The sequence below is a fragment of the Neophocaena asiaeorientalis genome, unplaced genomic scaffold (genome assembly GCF_003031525.2).
Source record: "Neophocaena asiaeorientalis asiaeorientalis breed wild unplaced genomic scaffold, Neophocaena_asiaeorientalis_V1.1 scaffold15, whole genome shotgun sequence".
Classification (NCBI taxonomy): Eukaryota; Metazoa; Chordata; class Mammalia; order Artiodactyla; family Phocoenidae; genus Neophocaena; species Neophocaena asiaeorientalis.
Window position 1 is genome coordinate 10,466,002 of NW_020185328.1, and position 25,669 is coordinate 10,491,670.

At 36.5% G+C, this 25,669-nt stretch overlaps 2 protein-coding genes across 14 annotated transcripts in view; one reads left to right on the forward strand and one right to left on the reverse strand.

The window, feature by feature from the left end:
• NEXN (nexilin F-actin binding protein) overlaps positions 1–10,524 on the forward strand; it is a 30,698-nt gene extending 20,174 nt beyond the window's left edge. For both annotated transcript variants that reach the window (XM_024734545.1, XM_024734546.1), the window contains 3 exons: positions 3,957–4,178; positions 9,532–9,717; positions 9,977–10,524. In XM_024734545.1, coding sequence (XP_024590313.1) covers positions 3,957–4,178; positions 9,532–9,717; positions 9,977–10,345 — 777 coding nt within the window. In that variant the 3' untranslated portion in view covers positions 10,346–10,524. The remainder of the gene's footprint in view (positions 1–3,956; positions 4,179–9,531; positions 9,718–9,976) is intronic.
• Positions 10,525–11,454: 930 nt separating this feature from the next.
• FUBP1 (far upstream element binding protein 1) overlaps positions 11,455–25,669 on the reverse strand; it is a 34,497-nt gene continuing 20,282 nt past the window's right edge. For 4 of the 12 annotated variants that reach the window (XM_024734535.1, XM_024734534.1, XM_024734539.1 and 1 more), the window contains 5 exons: positions 24,821–24,958; positions 22,737–22,811; positions 16,796–16,855; positions 16,570–16,715; positions 11,455–16,186 (listed from right to left, as the gene is read on the reverse strand). In XM_024734535.1, coding sequence (XP_024590303.1) covers positions 16,178–16,186; positions 16,570–16,715; positions 16,796–16,855; positions 22,737–22,811; positions 24,821–24,958 — 428 coding nt within the window. In that variant the 3' untranslated portion in view covers positions 11,455–16,177. The remainder of the gene's footprint in view (positions 16,187–16,569; positions 16,716–16,795; positions 16,856–22,736; positions 22,812–24,820; positions 24,959–25,669) is intronic. The other 8 variants (XM_024734544.1, XM_024734543.1, XM_024734540.1 and 5 more) reach the window with 5 other exon arrangements.

Genomic DNA, 25,669 nt, shown 5'->3' on the forward strand with positions numbered 1-25,669 from the left:
ATGGACTTGAGGACACGCGGAGGGGGAAGGGTAAGCTGGGACGAAGTGAGAGAGTGGCATGGACTTATGTATACTGCCTAATGTAAAGTAGATAGCTAGTGGGAAGGAACAGCATAGCACAGGGAGATCAGCTCCGTGCTTTGTGACCACCTAGAGGGGTCGGATAGGGATGGTGGGAGGGAGACGCAGGAGGGAGGAGATATGGGGATGTATGTATATGTATAGCTAATTCACTTTGTTATAAAGCAGAAACTAACACACCATTGTAAAGCAGTTATACTCCAATAAAGATGTTAAAAAAAAAATAGTGCACCTGATCACCCAAGAGCTCTGATGGAGATTTGTGACGATATTAATGTTGTTTTCATGCCTGCTAGCACAGAATCCATTCTGCAGCCCATGGATCAAGAAGTAATTTCTACTTTCAAGTCTTATTATTGAATTTGTAAGGCTATAGCTGCCATAGATCGTGATTCCTCTGATGGATATGGACAAAATCAATTAAAAACCTTCTGGAAAGGATTCAACATTCCAGGTACCATTAAGAATATTTGTGATTCACGGGAAGAGGTGAAAATATCAAATTCACAGGAGTTTAGCAAAAGTTGATTTCAGCCCTCATGGATGACTTTGAGGAGTTCACGGCTTCAGTGGAGGAAGTAAGTGCAGATGTGGAAATAGCAAGAGAAGTAGAATTAGAAGTGGAGTCTGAAGATGTGAATGAATTGCTGCAATCTCATGATAAAACTAGTGAATAAGGAGTTGCTTCTTATGGATGAAAAAAGAAAGTGATTTTAACACTTCACAGCAAGGCCCTAACTCTCTTCAGTTCTATGAAGGCTGGGAGATGAGGAAGCTACTCCTGGTGGAGGTGCTGTGAAGATTGTTAAAATGACAGCAAAGGATTTAGAATATTACATAAACTTAGTTGATAAAGCACCAGCAGAGTTTTAGAAGACTGACTCCAATTTTGAAAGAAATTCTACAGCGGGTACAATGCTATCAAAGAGCATTGCAAGCTACAGAGACGTCGTTCACAAAAGAAAGAGTCGATTGATGCAGCAAACTTCATTGTTGTCTTATTTTAAGAAACTGCCACAGCCGCCCCAGCCTCAGCAATTAACACCCTGATCAGTCAGCAGCCGTCAACACTGAGGAAAGACTGTCCAACAGCAAAAAGATTACAACTCACTGAAGGCTCAGGTGATGGTTAGCAGTTTTTAGCAATATTTTAAAGTTAAGGTATGTACATTATTTTTTTAGACATAATGTTATTGCACGCTTAATAGACTATAGTGTAAACATAACTTTTATATGCACTGGGAAACCAAAAAATTCATGTGACTCACTTTATTAAGATATTCGCTTTATTACAGTGGTCTGGAATTGAATTCCCAATATCTCCAAGTTATGCCTGTATTTTATTAAATTATTCTAAGATAGAATTTTGATACTATTAAATACCTTAGTATGGTTTCACCAGCATTGAAATGAATTGTAAAAATACATATATAGGGACTTCCCTGGTGGTGTAGTGGTTAAGAATCAGCCTGCCAATGCAGGGGACACGGGTTCGAGCCCTGGTCCGGGAAGGTCCCACATGCTGCGGAGCAACTAAGCCTGTGCGCCACAACTACTGAGCCTGCGCTTTAGAGCCCGCGAGCCACAACTACTGAAGCCTGTGTGCCGCAACTACTGAAGCCCGCGCGCCTAGATCCTGTGCTCCACAACAAGAGAAGCCACCACAATGAGAAGCCCACGCACCGCAACGAAGAGCAGCCCCCGCTCACCGCAACTAGAGAAAGCCCTCACACAGCAACAAAGACCCAACACAGCCAAAATAAATAATTTTAAGAATACATATATACACATACATACCTATAGACTGTACAGGGCCAGCTTCATGAACATGCAACTTGTGCCCTCACAGGACCCCATGCTCAGAAGGGACACAGGATTTAGTGCTCTGAGGTTGCCTTTGAAATTTTAAATAAGTTTATCTTTGAACTTGTGTGTGTTGTAATTGAAAGTTGGTTGAACAGTGGAGCCTGCGCTAGAGTCTCGGAGCCTTGGCTCACCCACTCCATGTGACGTCTCCGTGCTTCCTCATGGTGGGCTCTCAGCAGCCCTCTTCCTACCTCCTGATGTCCTGGGACCCTGTCTAACCTTCGCCTTCCTAACCCTGAACACTGCTTCCCTCCATCTGGATGGCCAACCAGTTGCATAGGCAGAAGTGGGGAGGGTGAGGGAGGAGGCCAGCATTCCACCGTCACCCTTGGCCTCCGGCTGGGCAGGGTCCCCTAGCAGCTACACGAACAACAGTGTTGGGGATGAGTGCACAACCCCATTACTTGGGGTGAGGCGAGCAGTGGCTTTCCCAGCCTAAGTAGGATCGGCAGTGATATGGCATGTTTGGTAGGTGACTTGGTGGGGGCCCCTTGCCAACTCCTGATCTAGGAACCGAGTGGGTTCCTTCACAGAGGTCGCAATCTCTTAGAAGTTGCCTCTTTGTCATGGGTTGGAGCAATGGGACTGTGGGGATATTTACTTCCTTGCCCAGGTCAACCAAGAGACGATAAATGCTGCATAAATATATAGTTAATCAGAAAATATAATGAATATGCTGTAGGAAAATACTGCAAGGTGTACCCTCAGAATTTTAAAAAAATGTAATAGCATTTATTTTGTAAAGGAAGCTGAAAATGAATTGTCTAGAAAAACAAAGTAAATTAGAATATATTTTAGTAATACTATTGGGAAGTAATCTAATTCATATATGGCAGGGTGTAATTGTCTGACATTCTGGTGCTACTAAGTGACTCACTCCACTATGTCTGGGAGTTTTCAAACAAGTAGAATGCCAATTCCAAGATTACATAGATCATAACTGATTAGTTCAACCATTAATTTTGATCAGAGTGATGTGGGAACCATTGTGATATGATGTGATGTCATAACTTTGTTAATTTCTGGTATTTTAGGAGTTGCCCATTTTCACCCACATAGACCAAAAAGTGGAGGTAGTATAAAGGAATAAACTTCCTTTTTTCCCTTTGTTGAACCAAGAAATTAAGCCTCATGTCAACGTCATCCACTGTGACTCTTCCCGCACCCCACCCTGCCCAGTCCCACCTTTTTTTTTTCTCTCTGCCTAGAACTCTAGGTTTTTCCCAGGAGAAGTGTACCAGGAATAACTGCAATATTCTACCAGTCCATTAGGGTTTAGTGTACGAAGTATACAAAGAAAAGGGAAAGACAAGGTAAAAGACAAGGGAAAGGAACCTGAATAAGGTATTCAAGATAAAATGGTATAAAGAATTCAAACCCAATTTTTGTTGACTCATCTTTCTTGGCAGAATATAAAATTGAGAATACAAGTGATATGTAGCAAAATGTAGGGATTTTACCAGACTATATCTGTAGAAATGCTTAATTCAGTTGAATTATTAAGAGTAATATTTAACTTTGACTATCATCAAATCAAAGGCAGGAGGAATTTTAGAGATACTGTGGCTCTATATAGAGATGAAAAAATCATGTCCAGTGGACTAAGTGACCAGGCAAACGGCCACACAGTATCAGAGTCAGAACTATTGACTCCTAGCCCAGTATTTTTTGAATTTTCTTTACCTTCCCCTAAACCAAGGTCTTCCTACAATTCCTAGTAAAAGCTAATCGTGTACATATTTTACTTTTAGCAGGTTATAATGGAATGTTAATGAGGTTTTGAGCCATAGTCCCTAATTAAATAGCATTTTAAATGAAATAAGATGTTATCTACAGTCTTAAATTTGTAGCACTACTTTTAATTAGTAAATTTAGGCACTGTATTTAGGGAGGAAGTTATTTAACATTTAGTTTGGACTTCAAATAAGAAATAGTGAACTTTCTGGATGGTTTATTGTACAAACTAATTTTCTGGTATTTAATATATAAAAATCTTAATTTTTTTGAAGGAAGAAGAAGAAAATGAAACCTTTGAACTGAGCAGGGAATATGAAGAATTAATCAAATTGAAAAGGAGTGGCTCTATTCAAGCTAAAAATCTAAAAAGCAAGTTTGAAAAAATTGGACAATTGTCTGAAAAACAAATACAGAAAAAGATAGAAGAAGAACGAGCAAGAAGAAGAGCAATTGATCTTGAAATTAAAGAGCGAGAAGCAGAAAACTTTCATGAGGTATACTGTTTTATATTTAAGTTATAGTTCAGTAATGATGATAAACTTAACAGAAATAACATTGACTTTGAAATAAGTGTTGGAATTTACAATTAACCATCAGTGTATATAATAATCTTGGAACTAAATAGCAAAAGCACATTAAGATCTTAAGAGACTTTGAAAAGATTTCCCTACTCTAGCATTGTTCCAAAATGACTTTTATAAGAATTAAAGCCTACAGTGAACATCAAATGGTTCACTTTAGCAAAAATAGCTCAGAGATATTTATTGGCACAAGTTTTACTTTGATTCAGTAGAACCAGTGTATATCAAACTCCAGAGATGATTCATACCTACCTTCTTAAAGATGAGGCCAACAAAGCCTATATGATATGTTCAAAGTCATGTTCAATCATTCAGTGGCAGAGCCTAGATCAGAATTCAGGTGACATGAATTTGAAGTACCTCCATATGTAAAATAAGGAGGCACTCACTAGATGACCTATAATGGCCATTCCAGCTTAATGACTAGTTCCATGATTATGAATATTGGTTTAAATAAGATCTGGAAAACTTAATTCTGTCAAAATTGCCATGTTATATTTAACATATATTCTTCTAAAAATTGATTTTCATCATACATTTAGCTATAAATGTATGGGAATTTGGGAGGGCCTTCAGAGGAGATTGGTGAATAAAAAGAATGATGAAACTGGGCAAATTCCAGGACGATAAGCAATTCATTATTACTGAGACAAGTAGAGTGCAAGCACAGCAAAAGATGATGAAGACGCAAGCACAGGCAAGATGACCCATCTTAGATGCCATATTAAGGAACTTTGTTTTATTGGGGTGCAATGAAGGGATTTTTAAAACATGGAATGATATTATCAAATAGGCATCTTTATCACAAGATCATGCTGAAGCTAAAGATGGCTTTAGACTTATGCATTAAAAAATTATTTGAAAGCCTACTATGTTCCAGAGACTGTTCTGGGCACTGGGACTACATTGATGAATAAACCTGCAGTCCTTGCTCATATGGTGTTTAGAATCTAACAGGTGTGGGGCAGGAGACAGGGAATGGAAAACAATGATTGGGTAGTAAATAAAAGCTATGGAGATTAACAAAGCAGGGTAAAAGACTACAGATTATGTGGTACAATTTTGTACAGGGTGGTCAGAGAAAACATGAGGATTTGAACTAGAACTGGAATGGAGAGGACTGATAAGTATGTAGGATACAAAACTGGCAAGACTTAGCTTGGAAATGGTGGTGGAGAGGAATCAAAGTGACTGGGTATACTAGGTAGTAGGGGAACATAGGAGTTTGGTAGGAAGAGAGGTCACAGGCTAGACAAATGGAGATGCTGTAGAACATCCAGATATCAATTAAATTGATATGCATCTGAACTTAGTGCAACATACACAAAAACATAAGGACTTAGGGACTGGGTTATAAACCATTTTGTCACAGCTAAAAACTAATGCCATTGCTATTTTTAATATCTTCTATGTTGGGCCCTATGTTAAGTTTTGGGTACATAAAAGTGAATATAATATGCCTTCAAGAAATCCAGCCTAATGAGATGAAAACAATTAAAATTGTCATTAAGTGCTAAGATAGTTATGTATTTAGTGTTATGGGATCAAGTAGTATGGAATCAGTATTCCTAGGAGATGTTTAACAGGGCTGAGAAAATGACATTTTAGCTGAACGTGAAGGTTGAATAGAAGTTTCAGTTAAAGAGGGAAAGCATTCCAGATTGGAAGGACAATGTGAGTCAACAGGAAGGTTGTAAAACTTTATCTGGCAGAGTGGAAAATAGGTTCAAAGGAAAGGTTCATATAATAGGTGATAGGATAAAATGTTGTAAAACTAGGTTGCAGCTAGCTGAAGGGCCTTTTTAACCTTATGGGCACTATAATCCGGGAACAATGTTAATAATCAGGGTTTTTTGGGCTGCATTGGGTCTTTGTTGCTGCGCGCGGGCTTTCTCTAGTTGCGGCAAGTGGGAGCTACTCTTCGTTGCAGTGCGTGGGCTTCTTATTGCGGTGGCTTCTCTTGTTGCAGAGCACGGTCTTCGTGGCACGCGTGCTCAGTAGTTGTGGCTCGCGGGCTCTAGAGCGCAAGCTCAGTAGTGGTGCACGGGCTTAGTTGCTCCGCGGCATGTGCGATCTCCCCGGACCAGGGCTCAAACCCGTGTCCCCTGCATTGGCAGGCTGATTGTTAATCACTGCGCCACCAGGGAAGCCCAAATAATCAGTTTTAAGACAGAGTAATAAAAGGCTTATGTTTACAGAATCCTGGGATCATGGAGGATAAACTGGAAGATGGTCATGAAGTTGGGGGCAAGGGAGAAAAATTGACCCAACTTTAACAAAACTGAGTTACAGGCAGGTGGTTGCTGAGAAGCCTAACATTGCTTCAAGACTACCAGGGAAACTAGATGATGCTACAGAGAATTCAGGAGGTCAGGGAGGGGTGAATAAACTGTTTTGGACCTGTGAAGTTTGAGCTATATTTGGAAAGATAATGGCAGTCTGAAACACAGGTACTGGGCTCAGGGAAGAGGCAGGAGCTACAGATTGTTTCCAAGTATAGATGTAGATAAAACCATCTTGAGAGTCAATAGTTGGAAGGTGAATGATAAAACCCTGGAGAACACCAACATTAAATGGACGGATGGGCCATAAGATCGGTTGATCCTTTAGAGACAAATCACAGAAGGTAAAGAATTTAAATAAGCATGCACGTGCTTCCATTTTTTTAAAAAAAGGTCCTGAAACCTCAGAGCAGTGATACCTAGTCCTATAAAATTTGTAGGTAAAATAAATGAGGTAGGTGGCTTCTGGTTTTAATTACTGACTCTTGTATAAAAGGATATGAGGGTTTCCCTGGTGGCGCAGTGGTTGAGAGTCCGCCTGCCGATGCAGGGGACAAGGGTTCGTGCCCCGGTCCGGGAAGATCCCACATGCTGCAGAGCGGCTGGGCCCGTGAGCCATGGCCGCTGAGCCTGCGCGTCCAGAGCCTGTGCTCCGCAGTGGGAGAGGCCACAACAGTGAGAGGCCCACGTACAGCAAAAAAAAAAAAAAAAAAGGATATGAGATTAGGACCTGGCTGATCTTCTGTAATCCATGAGGATGTCCTAAATTGAGTTTCCTGTGTAGAACCTGACATTCCTCCTATCATATCCCTCTAGATTAAGGGTCACCCAGATCCTGTGTTAGCATAGTTTTGGCAGAGTATAATCAACTTCCAGAGTAGGATCTTCCCCTCCCATCTGATACTTGTTTTCCTCCTTTAGAAAATACCTTCTCTTTATGTTCCAGACACCTTTCAAGGCCTAACTCATTCATGTAACCTTACCTAATCTAAGAATTCCGTCCCAGCTCCTGTAGCCCTTAACCTGTACTAACATTTGGTAGGTAAACCACTTAATTTCCTTAGTGTGTTTGACATTCTATCTAGATTTTACAAGGTGCACTCCAAAACCATTCCTTGCGTTTTTATCCCAAATTCATTGCCTATTTCGGTTGCCTGTAATATCCACACGCTGGGAGTATCAATGCCCTGCTAAGCATGCACCTAGACTCTAGAACAAAGATCATTCCATTTATAACGTGACTCTCTTAGTAGATTCATTTCCTGGAAACACTTTTAACCTGGCTTTTCAGGGATTCAACAAAAGGCAACTGTACTCAATAACTGAAAGACTGTTCATGAACTTTCTTCCAGTTAACTTATGAAGAATTTTTTTTTTTTTTTTTTTTTTTTTTTTTTCGGGTAGGATCGGGGCACGAACCCGTGGTCCCCTGCATTGGCAGGCGGACTCCCAACCACTGTGCCACCAGGGAAGCCCTACACAAAATTTTATCCAAAAATCCAGAAGGCAAGTTATTAACCAGGAGGGATTCAGTCAGAATAGCAGTTATTGTGCCTGCTGAAATATCCTATCTTGAGGATTTATTTTGTAAGCAAAGAATAACATGAACTGTTTAAGTCTGAAAAAGGAGGTCCATTTTTCTTTCCATGTAAGTCTCAGAAAAGCCTGCTGAGATTAAAACTGCAGTTTAATACTTTGCTTGTTAAGCAAGCAAACCATTGTTTAACACGTACTTTTTACCCTATCTTTTAAATATAATAATCATATCAACACTGTTCACTAACAATAATGGTAGTCAGGCTTTATGTTTATCCACTGAAGGTTAAATAATGGCGTTAACAATAGAATTTACCCATTAGGTCTCTGGTTGTGTCTGATGTTCCAGCACTTTCCAGTATCAAACAAAAATTTGATTCAGGAGAACCAGAAAAACTATCCAACTTACTTTTAACTCCTCCTTCTACATTCATTGGAGCTGCAGTGCAACACCTCAAACTAATGTAAAACATTGATGAACCAAGATTTTTCTTACACAGGCAGTTATTTACAGCTTGTTTCAAAATTTCCTTTATTGGTTGCACGTGGTACCTGGAAGCAATTTCCTCATAGTACAGTGAAATATAAGTGGTGGCATTTCCAGACAGACCCACAAGAGTCTAAGTAGTTTAGAAACCAAGAGTCGACTACAACTAAAGTACTTTTGAAACCATGGATTAACTGTACCCATAAGACCCCACTCTACTAAAACTGCTATCAAAAGGCCAGTGAGTGATCTCATCACCAAATTGGTTTTACAGACTCACACTATTTGTTTGACAGTTTAAATTCTGCTCTTAAATTACCCCCTTATTTTCATGGCTTCCAGCTCTCACCCCTAAACAGACTGACTCAGAACCATACTTCACCTCAATGATTTCCCCAAGTTCCACCACTGCCTCTTTCAATAGTTGTCTTCCTGTTTATTCTATCTGAAAACATTCTTTGCCATTGCCCATCAATAAATTATTTGTTGAATGGAATTCATCTCAGTTATTAACAAAGAAGAGTGAGGAAAGAAATCATGAAGTGGGAAATAACAGAAATTACATTTCTGTATTATGTAGTAGGGTGAAGAGTGATATGGAGACTCTAACGAGAAGGAAGTATTTTAATAACTTAACAATGTATCATATCCTCACCCTTTTCTGTTACTCATTATCAACAAGCACTGAGATTTGGTTGGGCAAATAAATACACCAGGACTCCAGAGAGATAATGTATGATCTTTACACTGGGAGAAAAGGATTCCAATAGTTAATAGTTCACAAATGAAACTTTCATCTTTCCCAAATTGGGGGATAGTGAAAATCTCCATGTCTGCAGTGTGGCAAATAGGCATAACCAAACATGTTAATTATTCTGTGTCTAGACATCTTCAGAACTATTAACATCTCAGTTCTTGTTGGTTTTTAGACAATTCTTATTCTTGGCCCATTTTTGTAAAGGAAGAAGATGTTGATATCAAGCCTGCAAAAAAAAGTGAGGCTCCATTTACTCATAAAGTGAATATGAAAGCTAGATTTGAACGAATGGCTAAGGCAAGAGAAGAAGAAGAACAAAGAAGAATTGAAGAGCAAAAGTTATTACGCATGCAGTTTGAACAAAAGGAAATTGATGCAGCACTACAAAAGGTACCAGGCTTATATTTCCTTTATTTTCCAAAGATGACCTTTTAAAGACAATGAAGTTTTATGAGGAGGTATTAAAAAAAATTTTAATAGTTTTCAAGTAATTGAAATGTTTTATAAAATACTTTGTAGTAAGCATACTTACACGTTCTTTACTTTGGGGGGAAAAATATATTTACCTCCAAATTCTATTACTAAACCACTGTCCTGAAAATAGTACTATAGTATAAATGCCAACTTGAATGCACTTATTTTATTATAGAAAAGAGAAGAGGAGGAAGAAGAAGACTGTAGCAACATGAATGGCTCCACCATTGAAGATGAAGCGCAAACCAGATCAGGAGCTCCGTGGTTTAAGAAGCCTCTAAAAAACACATCGGTTGTAGACAGTGAGCCAGTTAGATTTACTGTTAAAGTAACAGGAGAACCCAAACCAGAAATTACATGGTGGTTTGAAGGAGAAATATTGCAGGATGGAGAAGACTATCAATATATTGAAAGAGGAGAAACTTACTGTCTTTATTTACCAGAAACTTTCCCAGAAGATGAAGGAGAGTATATGTGTAAAGCAGTGAACAATAAAGGCTCTGCAGCTAGTACCTGTATTCTTACCATTGAAAGTAAGAATTAATCACTCTTTGAATCCAGAACTTTTATTCTATTTTAAAATGTTTTCCTTTAAAAAAAAAAAAATCACTTTTCTTCTCTCTTTTTTAGCTGACGACTACTAGGTCCCCTTCCCTCTCCCTGGAACACACACCCTCTCTCTCCGACTTTCTTACTGCATCCATCCTTTCTGTGGCGGGGCCAGAAAAGGAAACTGGAAGTGCCACTACGCTGACTCTTCATTCCTTTCCCCAACTGTCTTCACAACACAAGCTCGTCTGAAAAGTACCTCCTTCCTTTTCAAATGAGCACCAGATTCACATTACGCAGTATACGTTGGTGTGTAATTTAATAAGGCCAAGTGGGAAATTTACTCAATTATTTCTATCAGAACCCATACAAAGGCTGCGTATTTCCCATGTTTACAGCAGTGATGTTTAAAAAAATCATAAATCGGACATATTTTGCATGAAAGAATAACACTTATGAGCTATTCACACCTAAAATTAGTCTGAAATAGCTGAGTTAAGGAATTTGGAACCTATCAATTTGAGTGGGCTTTTTTCCTCAGTAGTTTTATCATTTTGATTGTTGTAGTTTCAGAGTCTTTCTGAAGCAGAGACATAAGGGGGTAGGGGTGTCATTTCTCCCTCTGGGTGGAGAAAACAAAAAAACTAAAGACTTTTAAGAAACAACTGCCAGAGCAAATCTGATGGAAACCACTGCCTAATACAGAGTTCTGAGTGTTGAGAATATCAAACGTACTTTTCAAATGTGTGTGATATATATTCAAGCTTCTAAAAGCAAATTTATGTTGTGACCTTGCCTGAACAAATTATATTTTAATGAGAAAACTTTGTATTAACAGTTCATGCAGGAGAAAACAATTTCAACATAATCAAAGATTTCAAGATCTAGAATTAGATTTAGGGAAAAATGGCACAATCTTCAATTTTGAGTTTTTAAAGTGAGTTTGTAAATAATTAGCAACCATGTACTAATCAAGTTGTTTTATATTTTAATTGTCTGGAAGACAATTTTATTTTACAATGTAAACCCATAATAAAGTCACTTCTGTACTTAAAAAAAAGTCTTTCAGTATTTTAGAAAAGAGACGAACATTCCCTTATAATATTCACCAATGTACATTTATTTTTTTATTGAGGAAACCATAATCAATACAAAATTACAGCAATCATGTACCCTTTTACATACAATGGTATTAAAGCAAACTCTAAACCACAGTTTGTAAAGTATTCAATTTACCTCAAGTCCAAGCTGCATCTCCCTAAGACACTGTTCCCATCACAGTAGCCATTTTAAGCCAATCTTCTTTTTACACGGGTAGTTTCTGTAGAGAACACTTTTCTCAGGACGAAAATGCATTGAGCATGCATAAGAAAAAATATATATATATGTGCAAATACATTTAAGAGTTTCTATAGGGGTATCACTGAAGAAAATAAAATCCTGGGACTTATTTGCTTTCTTACAAGCACCAATTTAAAAAAATCCCTCAAAAGTTTACTGTGGCAAGAAAACTCAAGTGACTAAACAAAAAATAAGGTTATTTTCAGAGTCAGAATTATCTTTAACTAGGTATTGTTAAAATACATTTTAAAGTGAGGCAGAATTTTCAGAAAATAAAGACATCTTCATTAATTAGTAATTTCTACAACCTTATTCTAGACAACATAACTTTGCAGGCAGAAGTGGTTCTCCTGGCAGAGTATTCAAACAAATGTTATCACTTTGAATACATTTCTATTTCCCTCTTAAGGTACTCTGTTCACTCCTATCCAAACCCACTCCTGTAATTAACTACTAAGGTATCTGTCTAAGGATGTATTTTACAATGCTCATAAACAACTAGTATTAAACCACTAGTTTTAGTATTAAAACCATTTTCATTAATTAAAAATGAAAGTATACTTCCCATTTCTAAAAGAAACATCAAACCATAAGAATTCTAAGTACTACCACACTAAGAAATCTTAAAAACAAAAACACATTGTCAAGTTTAAGTGCTAAATAAAATAAATCAATTTCAAGCTAAACATTCTTTCTACCACTCCTAACATCCATTGCATTCAAATCAACTGGCTCACCTTTTCTGCTTTCCATTTATTTCAAGGTTAAGATTAGCGCCATTTAAAAAATGCTTGCAGTATCAGTGAAGGCTTATGATAATGAATAAAAAAAATTCTCATGAGATAGAAACAATGCCCCAATATCTATTAGCATTCATATGTATTTTGTTTTATAAAAATGCAAACTACAACTAACCAAAACTTGACAGGCTCTTAAGGTTCAAAGAGCTCCTTAATATCAATCTTAACATACCTATCATTGACTATTAAAACACACATACACACACATAAATGTGGTGCAATAACTACATAACTTTCAAAATTTAACAGTTCATGGAACATTTAAGATCAAGTGAATAGCACTTTAAAATGAAAAGTGATCAAAGCAGGTACATTACACCCTATACCATATATTATGTATGGGAAAACATTTCATTTTTCTCAATTATGATTTGCCAATTTTACCTTCTACATTGAGCCCTTCTATGGTCCATGCTCATCGGCTCACCAATGGCATACACTCAAAGGATTCCTCTTATGGGTAACTATCTCAGGACCTGATTTTATGAGCTATGATTTGGTGCTTGCAGCATCTTCAGCACTGTGTGTGAAAATGAAGGCAGTATTTTTGAATATTTTTCTTTGTTGCAAAGATAAGCAGGAGTTTTAAAAGGATCAGCACATTTTAGAAATCGAATAAACAAAACTGATATGATGCTGCTTTAATACATTCATCTTAACTCAAAATATGTACCAGTTAAAATCATCTATAAGAACACACAAACATTTTAAACTGGCAAAAAATAAAATGCAGCGTCAGTTATTAAAGAATTATAAACCAGAAAAATATTGGTTGCTATACAGATTATGAAAGGTTATTTGCTATACAGTTAACATTTCACTGATGCACATGCCTTTACCAAAACATACTGCCAGTATTTCTTAGAATTTTTTTCCTTTTTCAGTGTATATAAAAAAGTTATGAAAACTGAATTGTCTAAAAAAAAGTCATAATGAAATTCTTGACCCATAATGTCCTTACTGAGTTACTACAGTTCAAGAATAAGAAAAAAAATAAAGACTCCATAGCTTTGGAGGGCAAAGAAAATGTCTTGTCAATCATAAACAGATTGTGAAGGCTGTTGAAGTGTCTGACCAAATGATTTCCTAAATCCTGAAAACTATGTAACTGTCCTTTTTAAAATTTTAACAATTCTTCTATATTTGGGAAAAGTTCGGATGTAGTTTAATTACAGCAGCAATCTACTCATCATTTTTTCCCGTTTTAATTTTAAAAATTAAAATAAAAAACATTACCCAGAAATGTAAACAGTTGTTTGAACAACTTAAAGACTTTCCACTGAAATGGTAGCATAAATAACAAAATACACTTTGGGGAAGCAGTAGCAGATTGCTTTTGAATACACAACCACAAAAACCTCACAGGGACAACATTAATGTACTGAAATATTTATTTATATATGTCCTTAGGTTGTGCTTACCTGTTGCTTTTTGCAGCAGAACCTAAGGTGGAAGGTCTGGGAAGGCACTGTGAAGTATAAATAATTGCACTGTTTGCAATTAATAAAGATTTTAAACCTTAAATGAATCAAAATCAACAGCCTCCAATTTGTGAGTTATGATATTGAATCCAACTGAACTATCTCTTCAGTTTAATTATTTAATGTACCACTTTCCTAAAAGTTCATCTATAAAACAGTATCATGCAAAATACTGAAACTGTTCACATCAATACCCTACTCTTAAAGATAACAGATAACTCCTTAACTATTAAACTTGAAGCTAGAACTACATATCCATATCTAAATAAGGGTAAGGGAAGTCACTCTAGGTTCTATAAAACAGTCAAACAACATTTCAAAACATCTACAATGAACTGTACTGCTATTTTCTACCCTATAAGTAATCTCAACATTTATGTCCTTGCACATCTTTCTTTATAGTATATTCAGAACAGCAAATGGTGCTCCCCCACCAATGAAAGAACTAGTATATATATATAGGAAAGGGTGTTAAAACCACTACATTGCTTAATATTTGCAAACTGAAAACCACTCTGTCTGATACATTTCAAGTCTTTCATATTAATATATAAGATATGCATGTTTTACACTGAAAAACAATATATTTTAGGAGCACCAATGAGTAATACTATTCAACTTTGTTAATGATCAGTTTTCTTTAGCTATAGCTAAAGCATATCAAAAATACTTACCCATTAAGCTCACTTTAAAAAAAAAATACAGACCTATGAATTATTCTATGTTAAATTAAGAAGCAGTTATGGTTTTCCAAGATATAGGCACTGTATTCCAACATAATATTCACACAAAGTATGGCATTTGCATTATGTGGAACATTGACAAAAAGATACTGTTGCAGTTCATCAATTTGTCATTCTGATGTACTTACAGTGCAATGCTCCTTGAAGGAACACAATCAAGGATGATACACAGCACAGTCCTCCTCACCCCTACAGAGCTAGTTCTATACTGGCTGGATCAAACCTGCACTTCAACAGACAATGGCAAGACAGACTGTATTTGCATGTAGTCTAATATATTAATATGCAAAGAGCCAACAAATATGCAAAGAGTAAAACAATGGATTTCAACAAAATATCAGAACTTCAGCATGAGTGTTATAGAGTAATAAAATGATTTTAAGTACATAAAAAAATTAAGTTGATTCAATGATTGGACTTGTGCATTTACAAAACAAAGCTTATCTATACTGCAAAAAGAAAAAAAAGAAAAAAAAAGCTTGAACATTTTCATACCCCAATAATGTTTCAATGGCAGATGCACTGTAGCTATACTTTTTGCACACTACTACTTTTTCTACCCTAAATTTAGAAAGAAACACTCTAATATCGTATACATTTGCAAGAGCTGCTTTACATGAAAAAACTGTTCTTATAGACTACTCATATTCACTATCCGAAAACTGAAACAGTCTTGGAAATCAAGTAATTATCAAATTAAAAACAGAAAGGTTAACTGTTATAGCAGCAGTACAGGTCTGAAACAGTGGTCATGTATAAAAGGAAATTTCACTGTTAATGCAATGGAAGTATGCCAAAAGATCACTGTACACACATGCAGTTTTTAATCAAACAGAAGGGGAAAAAAATGAAGATATCAGGATTACTTGTGCTGAAACAGCCAAATACAATAAATGGAAAAGATCCTCCAATCTACTACTATACTGCAAGGGGGAAAAAAACATGCCAGTGTTTAAAAACTCAAATTAATATTTCATGGGGAAAGCTTATATATTTGTGTATATGTATCTTAATTTATCATTGCTAAGAAATTATGAATCCTTTAAATACCCACATATCCAACTTACCGACACAGGAGGTTTCATATCATTTATTGTAAAGCACAAAACAGGCATTTTAAAAGTGAAAGTATACATTGAAAAAAGTACATTTATATCACAAAGCATTGACCACATAATAGTTGCAAATACATTTGCTGGAATGTGTACATCTACACTAAATACTAAAAACAAACCAATTTTCATTTCTACACAGAAATATTAACCTCCTATCAGTAGTGATAGATATTTTGTACATTTTCAAAAAAAAAAAAAGAAAAAAAAGAAAGAAAGAAAGAAAGAAAAAACACTATTTTAAACCAAAAACAAAATTAAGATCTTCATCAAGCCGTCTGCATCCATATATTTAACAAAGGTTTTTTTCCCCCACACAATGAAGCAAATACTGTATTGTCCACTTCTTATTATTGGCCCTGTGCAGAAGAGATACATAAGAAATACACAAAAAGTTAAAGAAAATCCTTTAAATGGAGCTAACTCAGGAGTGAATCCTTTAAGAAAGAAAAACTGGTTAATATAAATGGTGGTGGCTTCTTGCATGATTTGCAAATCCCTGGGGGAAAAAAATTTATTTTTAAAATCAAAGGCATTATAGAGATATCTAGCACTCAGATGCCAGAAAGCATTGTAAAAAACAAACAAACAAACAAAAAAACCCAAACAATATACCACAGTACTTCATTTAGTTATACTTTGCCTGATAAAAATTTAAAAGGCAAACATAATCCCAGACAACAGTAAACATGCAGAAAACAGGACTGGAGTTGAAATCAACACATTAGCAAATTTATTATACCTGAGGTGCTGGAGGATGCTGTGGCATTCCCTGGGGACTTGTCTGGGCGTAGTAGGCTGCTTGTTGTCTATAGTACTCAGCCCAGGCTGCACTATAATCTGGCTGACCACCTGGTGGAGCACCAGTAGGGGCAGGAACTGCTTGACCTTTGAGAAAACAAAACAACTTTTTTGCTGTAACCACAACTAAAAGCCCCAAAGAATCTCAGTTCTAATAAAAACAATACCTTGCTTCTTGTAATATTCCTCCCAAGCCTTTGAATAATCTTGTGTCTGCCCTTGTTGACCTAAAAAAAACCCCCTAAATTTTAATACAAAATTATATCCACTGTAAGTACAGGTTATAAAAACAAAAGCACAGAGGGTCAGAATTGCTCCTGTTTTATTTTAAATATTCATTAGTGTCAGAAAACTACTCTGTAATTAAAAAAAAAATCTAAATGCTCTTTTATTTTCTTTTTGCCTTATACTAATCGTAACTTTTAGTTCTAGAGCATCACTATTAATAAAAAACAAAGCCATCCACATAGTTTTAACTAAGATAGGTAAACATTTAGGCATTATCTCGATTCAATTACAGAATTAATGCTCTAAATTCAGTCTGGAACAGCAGTCCACGGTTCCCCAGTGGTGATGCTGGGAGGAATGGATGGCCCGCTATTTTTTTTCTTTTGTTTTCTTATCCATTTGGATTTGTTACACTACAACTTTTAAATAAAATGTAAATCTTCAATGGAGAAAAAGAAAAAACTTTTTTGAGGAAAAAAACCCACTTAAAAGCTATTATTTAAAGACTTCATTATTTTAAGATCTGGCCAACATTTTTGTTTCCTGGTAAGTAACCTATAAACTACATGTATAAACACTAATCTTCAAGATATCTTTTAATATGACATTTAAAGTTTTAATATGCTGTGTCCAAATTACAACACAATTTTATTAAAAATAACTTGATGAAGGACATAAAGAATAATCACTACTGAAGAGGTTCTAAGAAGCAAAATCAATGAAACACAAAGCTCAACAGCTTGCACAAGCACGTTCTTCTAGGTGACCTTCTGGAATTAAGAGACTAAAGAGACATACTCAAATGCGATGCATGAACCTTGAATGGTCTCTGGATTTAAAAAAAAAATAAAAACAAGTTCCCCCCCAACACACAAATAGCTACAAAAGACACTTTTTCTGACAACCAGGGAAACTTAAATATGTTGATTTAGAGCAACAGTTGGCAACTTACTTTGAAATGGCTCAGGCACCAAAAAAAGTATACATACAAAGTACACGTTGCAAACTTTTTGAAAATGGTCAATCTGGATAGGAAATATAAACATGGGTGTTCGCTGTACTATTTTTCCAATTTTCTGAAGGTATAAAAAAATTTGAAACCAAAAGTTGGAGACAAAGAGAACCTGAGTTTCCCTATTTAACTCCTTTATTTGAAAAAAAATTTATTTAGTTTGTACTTTATCTGACTTTATAAAATTATTACAGCTAGACAAAAAATACTGGCAGAAAGCTGTTTTTGTTTGTTAGATGTTGCCAACAAGGCAACTTTATAATTTTAGAAAGTGGTCTATTCACCATCACAAAATTGGCCAAAGAATAAAAGCAACTGAGTAAATAAAAATTTAAGATTTATGACTAACTTAAAAAATGCAAGAAACTCCCCCCTACTTATATGGGCAACAGCACAGAGAAATCCCATATACTGTAAACAAAATTCTCACACTTTTGTTTTCCATACTCTTTTCAAACAGGAAGTGAGTCTAACATTTTGATCTTATGAGGAGACACAATTCAAGTAAATCTAAAACCAGTTTCAGTATTTAGACAACTGCCAAATATCTTGGTACCAATAGTAATAAAACCATATACAACATTTTCTTACAAACTGCACACTTGAAAACTTGCTGACTTGAGGCCAAACTTATTTAAGACAGCAACAATTTCCACTTCAGGTTTACAAATAGAACTAAAAACCTCATTGTTAAGAGATACTCATATTTTAGAGGCAAAAAAATAACAATATCAGGGAGACATATTAAGAAAATTCATCAAACTCAAATGTTCCCTGAAAAACACCCCCCATCCCAAACTCAAATATCCCTGTGGAAAGCTAAAAGTACACATGTTAGACTCGAAGAAAAATAAACATTTGGTTAAGTAAGTCATCAACATTTGACATTCCAACCTTGAAAGCGTCCACAGAAAAACTCATTCCACTCCTATGTGAAGGGCAAATGTCATTCTTTTTGCCCAGGTGAAAGCAGGAAAAGAACTGTTCCTATCTAATCTATTTATGTTTTGGCTCTTCCCCTAGCCTCTTGCCCTTTGGAAAGTCATGTCCTTAACTTGTTCCCTTTATTCTTCTCCTCAGTTTCAAAAACTGTTTTGATATGAGATAATTTAGTAGAACAATACTTAACATTTACATGTAACTTTACAATGTATAAAGTCTTAATTTCATTTCATTCAAGAGATAAAACTTGTCCTAGAGTTCATATGTAACATTCGATTACAGCCCAAGCGACAGTCTTGCTTGATTTCACCCTCAGTTATTTCTCCATACACCTGCATCTTTCCCACAACCACTCACACCTGGCTTTTAGGCTAGGTACCATATGCTAAGGGTTCAGAGTCCACCATATCAGTGCTTAACATTAAAAGGGACTCCGCCTCAAGTCAAACTTATCCCAAAATGCCTTCATTTACTTTCCTCCAAATAGAAACTGCCTGTCTCTATTCTGAAACCCTATTTCTCTTTAGGGTGTTTACTTTTTTACAAAAGTTCCCTTCATGCTAGCTTCAAAAGCACCCACATCTAGACTGCTGTCATTCCATACAGGACAGCGATATGAATTCCTTAAAGTTTCCGTCTTTAACCCTCCAGAATCTCATCTTTAAGAATTTCTCTCTTAAGTTCTCTTCATGCTAATCTAGGGAATTTACAATTGTTTCAGAAAACAAAACTAATTAAAAAAACTCATCTGTTTCAACAGACTTTAATTTTTTGCAGTAAGCGGGCCTCTCACTGTTGTGGCCTCTCCCGTTGTGGAGCACAGGCTCCAGACGCGCAGGCTCAGCGGCCATGGCTCACAGGCCCAGTCACTCCACAGCATGTGGGATTTTCCTGGACCGGGGCACGAACCCGTGTCCCCTGCATCGGCAGCGGACTCTCAACCACTGCGTCACCAGGGAAGCCCTCAACAGACTTTTACTAATAAGCAAGCTGACAAATCTACAGTATTAGTGGGGATTTTCTGTTCTTAACAGAAAAAGCTGAAATGGCTTCAAAAGCTGAGACAGTCTCCCTCGTTTGGTGACGAGGGCACTGGATTAGAAATCAGGACTTCCTTACTGGACTGAATGTCAGTATTATGACATAGTATGAGTGTGTTTCGTGTTTGATAATTGTAATCATTGTTGCTTTTGTTGTGATCATCCATTTACAATGCTTGGTGTCAGTTTATTTATCTCTTGTAAAAATTATAGTGCGTGTGTGGGGGGGGGAAAACAACAAACCTCATGGGAACAGCAAACCCAAAAACTGTAACAGATACACAAAAAAGAAAAAAAAAAAAGAAATCAGGACATCCAGAGTCCTAGGGAATCCTACCTATGCCACTTGGAAGAGTAAAACTCCACCTTTCCAAATAAGGGAGTTTGACTTAGAGATAAAGATCTTTCTCTCTCCCTGATATTTTATTACCCCTTTCTTTCCCTTCCATTTAAAAACATCAAAAGATTGAACTGATTAGTTTGATGCTTTAAGGTTTCTTATTTGTAGTTATCCTAAAAAGATCTTAAGGACAAGCAATGCACCTAGAAGAAATCAAAGTAGTTAAGCAATCAATCCTTTACAAAACAAAAAACAAAAAAAGACTTATACAGGAAAAATATGTGGACCTTGTAGCTATCATTAAAGACCTGACAACCTAACATTATTTAAGATTTACATGTAAGGGGGAATCACTCAACCAGTTCACTTAGCTCATAAAATTAATAGCTTATCATTGTGCTGCTACAGAAAAACATTCAAGTGAAAAGAAGGTGGGGGTTAGGAGGATCTTCAAACATGGTGTTATGGCAAAGAACACTGAAATTTACGTTGAGAATCACAAGTAGACTGTACCTTATGACAAAACTATCACCTACAGATACTTTCTGTATCAGTGAAGAATGAGCAAGTTTATCTTATTAGCTTCTGTTTGTGACAAGTGGCAATGGTGTAAGTGTGTTAATTTTGAATGACTGAGAATAAGCATCTGAAAAAAACCTGGTCTGTCTGGAAGTATAACATCAGGTTTGAAATGGTTCCTGAAAAATGCAAATTCAGGAGACAGGCTTGGGACTTAGACTCTCTTAAGAGTTCAAAGTCTGGTTCCACCACTTTGTAGTTGTGTAACCTGTTTTCCAATATGCACATCTAAGTGTCAGTGAACAGAAAGAAGCCCATCCACGGTTTTGCTTTCTGCAGTGAAGTGACCTGTGGTCAACCGTAGCCTGAAAATATTAAATGAACAATTCATAAGTTTTAGATTACGCACCATCCTGAGGAGCATGATGAAATCTCATACTGTCCCTTTGTCTAGCATATCCCACCAGTCAGTCACTCAGCAGCCATCTTGCTTAAAAGATTGACTGTCCTGGTACTGCAGTGCTTATGTGTCCAAGTAACCCTTATTTTACTTAATAATGGCCCTGAAGTCCAAGAATAGTGATGCTGGCAATTTGGATATGACAAAGAGAAGCCTTTTCCTTTAAATGAAAAGGTTAAAAGTTCTCCATTTAATAAGGAAAGAAAAAAATCGTATGCTGACTGAGGTCGCTAAGATCTATGTAAGAACAAATCTTCTGTGAAATTGTGGAAGAGGAAAAAGAAATTCATTCAAGTTTTGCTGTCCCACCTCAATATGCAGGTTACAGCAACGGTACGTGATTAGCTGCTTAATTAAGATGGAAAAGGCATTAAATTTGTACAAGGTATTTTGAGAGAGAGATCACATTCATGTAACTTTCATTCAATATACTGTTATAACTGTTCTATTAATGTTGTTACTCTCTTACTGTACCTAACTCATAAACTTTATCATAGTTATGTACATATAGGTAAAAAGCACAGTACAAATAAGGTTCAGTACTATCCACACTTTCAGGCACCCATGGTGGGGAGGGGACTTGGAACATATCCCCCATGTAAAAGTGGGGGACCACTGTACAGTTTTCATTCACAGCAGTTTGCAATAATATATTTGCAAAGTACTTGACTGACAACTGTACCCTCCATTAGAATATAATAACCAGAAGGGCAGGGCTCCTAAGTGTTATGCCCACAGTCACATTCTCAGTATCTATTCCTATGCTTGGCATATAGTATATGCTCTACATTTATTGAATGAAAACAGTCCTTCTAGGTGACTGTTTTTCCTTTCTCATAATGCAAATGTTATTTAAGTAATTAACTTCCTCTGTCACTGTAGGTTACTTCTTTTTTTTTTTTTTGCGGTACGCGGGCCTCTCACTGTTGTGGCCTCTCCCGTTGCGGAGCACAGGCTCTGGACGCGCAGGCTCAGCGGCCATGGCTCACGTGCCCAGCAGCTCCGCGGCATGTGGGATCTTCCCGGATCGGGGCACAAACCCGTGTCCCCTGCATCGGCAGGCGGACTCTCAACCACTGCGCCACCAGGGAAGCCCTGTAGGTTACTTCTTATCTGTTATTTTGCAGCACAAATAATATCACATGCAACCAATTTTTGCTTGGTGCTCTATAATTTAACCGGTGTCATTTAGGTTACTGACATGTAACTTATCTTTGACAAAAGTATAGGTAATATTCAATGTCCTATGTGCCAGTGGGGAAACCTTTAGCTTCAATTAGTAAATGGCTGACAAATGCACTTAGAAATAAAAAGATTTCTTAACCACAAATTTAACAATTATTATTGTAAGGACCATGATACGTCTGAAAGTTCAGTGATTTTGGAATGCATTCTTGTTCAATAGTTCTATACCTCAAGATTTTAAAAGTTATTGGATGAAAGAAGTCCAAGGTAATAAAAACATGGAACAAACATGCTTTTTATCAAAATCTTCAACCTTTTAGTGTGATATTTACTTAACGTTTCAGTTTAATAAAATGTATTAAAAAAGAAATATAGAACATACCCATTTTCTTGTAGTACTCTTCCCAAGCCTTGGTATAATCAACCTGTCCAGCTGGAGCTGGATTCTGTTGATCTCCTTATTTAAGAAAAACATAAAAAATTATGATTAAGGTTTTTAAAAAGCAATTTTGGCCCTTTCCTTCTGTTTTTTGTGTAGAGGAGTTGGGAGTAGCCTGTCATGGAAAATGAGGGTAGGAAAGAAGTGCTGTGTGATAGTGGCATCCTTGCTGGTGCCAAAGACACAGGACTGGGAGTACAGAGATAGTGTACAGAGAAGATGGTCTATTTATTTAGAAGAGTAGTTACATTGAGCATGTAAGTAAATTCACTGGTCAAATAAAACACACTGATGATACCAGGTCTTTCACCATTTATAAACATGGAAAGTGGGAAAAGCTAGAAAGAACTCTGAAACCCTGGAATGGAATTGCAGGTGATATGAGTACAGTTTTAAAAATACATACACATATGGATATTTATGTATTTTTATATGTATGTAGATATGCATGTACATAAATTCATTTCCTAGCTCTGTACACTGAAAGGAGCTAGTAGCAGTAACACCTCAGCAGCAATGAACACAACTGTTAAGTTTCTAAATATCATCATCTACTAAAAGAAATCAGGGATCATTGGAAAAATGGCTGGTTTAAGGGCTGGAGCTCAAAAAGCACAATATAAGCACCTTATTGTGCAAGAAAGTAGGGAAGTGCTTAAAGAATGACAGGCATGTCAAAAAGATACAGGAGCCATCTTAAAGCTACTCCTGACTGACCAAATCTAGGACAATCTGGTTAAGTTAAAAACATAACTTACTGAATAAAACAGGAATCCATACAGACATAGAGAAATAAACAGAAAGAAAAAGGGAACCTCTTCTATAGTAAAATACCACCTAATAAATGCAGAATGAATGACGGAAGGAGAAATTATCATCATATTTGTAATTCAATCAGGCAGCTATTATCAATGAAGGCTAAGGCCTTCAATGAGGAACAGAATCCTAAGAAAGTTTAGCTTAGAAATCTTAGGAAGTTTTCTAAGGAAGTTTAGCTGTGGTACATGTTTTGATCAGAAAGGTAGTTTTTTTTTCTCTTTACTCTAGTAGTTTTATAATTTGTACTAGTTCTTTGTTTTTGCTATCATTTGTTTTTTAAAAAATGTTAAGATTATAAATCACATCTCATCAAACTGAACTGTAAAACTTCTACTGTATCTTTATTTTAAGGAAAAATGAGAATAAAATTATCCTGTTTGTCCTGCCCCCTCCAAAAAAAGAACAGCATAGTGGTATAATCTCAGTATAACTCTATAGACAGTATTAATTTCAAAGAGAAAAATGGTGATTTTATGGTATAGAATCTTGGCAGACATCAACATGACTGAGTGACCATGGTCATCACCTCTGGGGATAATACCGGTCCACATTATACGACCCCTACTGTAATGCACTAAGAGAACAGCATTCATTTCTGACGTATTCTTGCCATAATGTAAGCAGGAACCCTGACTATGACCTCATCTTCATAAGAAAAGGTTGAAGGGACCTAGGTTGATCCATAAACATCTCACAAAAGGTCTGTACTCTTTTGAAAGAAAAAGATAAGAATTATCCTTGATTGATGAGAAGCTGTTGGAACAATTGGTGAAATCTCAGTAACGGCTGTGCCTTGGGGACAGTAAGATGTATCAACGTTGATTAAAGAGTGCCGTGTGATGGTTAATTTTGGAGAAATACAGAAAGAAGTATTTAAGGGTAATGGGGCATTATGTCTATAGCCTGGTCTTAATGGTTCTGAAAAAGACTAATGATAATGGATATGGACACATGTGATAGGGTAATGGATCAAGTGGGGGAAGATAAACATCAACAGCTAGATTATCTGGATGTTCTTGGTAATGTATCTTACAACTTTTATGAAAGTTTGCAGTTATTTCAAAGTAACTTGTTTTTAAAAAGCAAAGGCTGCTTACTGAAGCTGTTAACTAAATACTATAAATTTGGGGGTAATACACCGATATACTTTATATATAATTCCAAACACAGGTTTTCACTTCCACATAGAAAATAAATTCTTTAATTACCATAGTTACCTTGTCCATTGGTTTGGGTTGTAGTTGGTGCACCGGCAGGAGCTGCAGGCGGTGGCTGTGCTTGTTGTTGATAATAGTGAGCATAATAAGCAGCCCAAGCTGCTGAATTTGGATCTGTTCCTGTTTTAGCTAGAATAAACACAAGTTCTATATTTGTATCTAAAGTCCATAATCAATCACACACACACCTCTCTAGCAAATATATAGACCCCCAAATTAACTGGACATTAAAAAACAGTAAGTGGACACTTTCAAATTCTTCTATTATTTTTACTGTCATCATTAGCTTTTATTATAGAAAACTTAGGCTCAGAGATTAAGTAACTTTCCTAGTTCCTAGAAAACTAGTGACTGGCAGAGTTGGAATACGAATAAAGATCTTTTGGTTCCAAATCCAATGCTTTGTCTCTAACCATCCTGTGCCCTTCTTTTTCTAAACCAGTTTTGCCTCAAGCACAACAGTTTTATGTGGCAGATGACTAAAGGAAAGGAATTCTAGGGACTAACCTGTACAAGAAAGAATTATTTTACAACTATGAACTCTGTCCTATCTTGTTTTCAATGAAGAGACAATTTAAAAACCTTGGAAAAAGAAAAAGATTCGCCATATTTCATCTCATCATATTTCAGTGATTATCCTAAAAGATAAACTCGATGTCACTGCCCTATTTGAAATTTATTTACTTCCTGGAGTCTTTAGGGACTATTAAAACTTTTAAGTAAAGAATATCATTCGGGGGCTTCCCTGGTGGCGCAGTGGTTGGGAGTCCGCCTGCCGATGCAGAGGACGTGGGTTCGTGCCCCGGTCTGGGAGGATCCCACATGCCGCGGAGCGGCTGG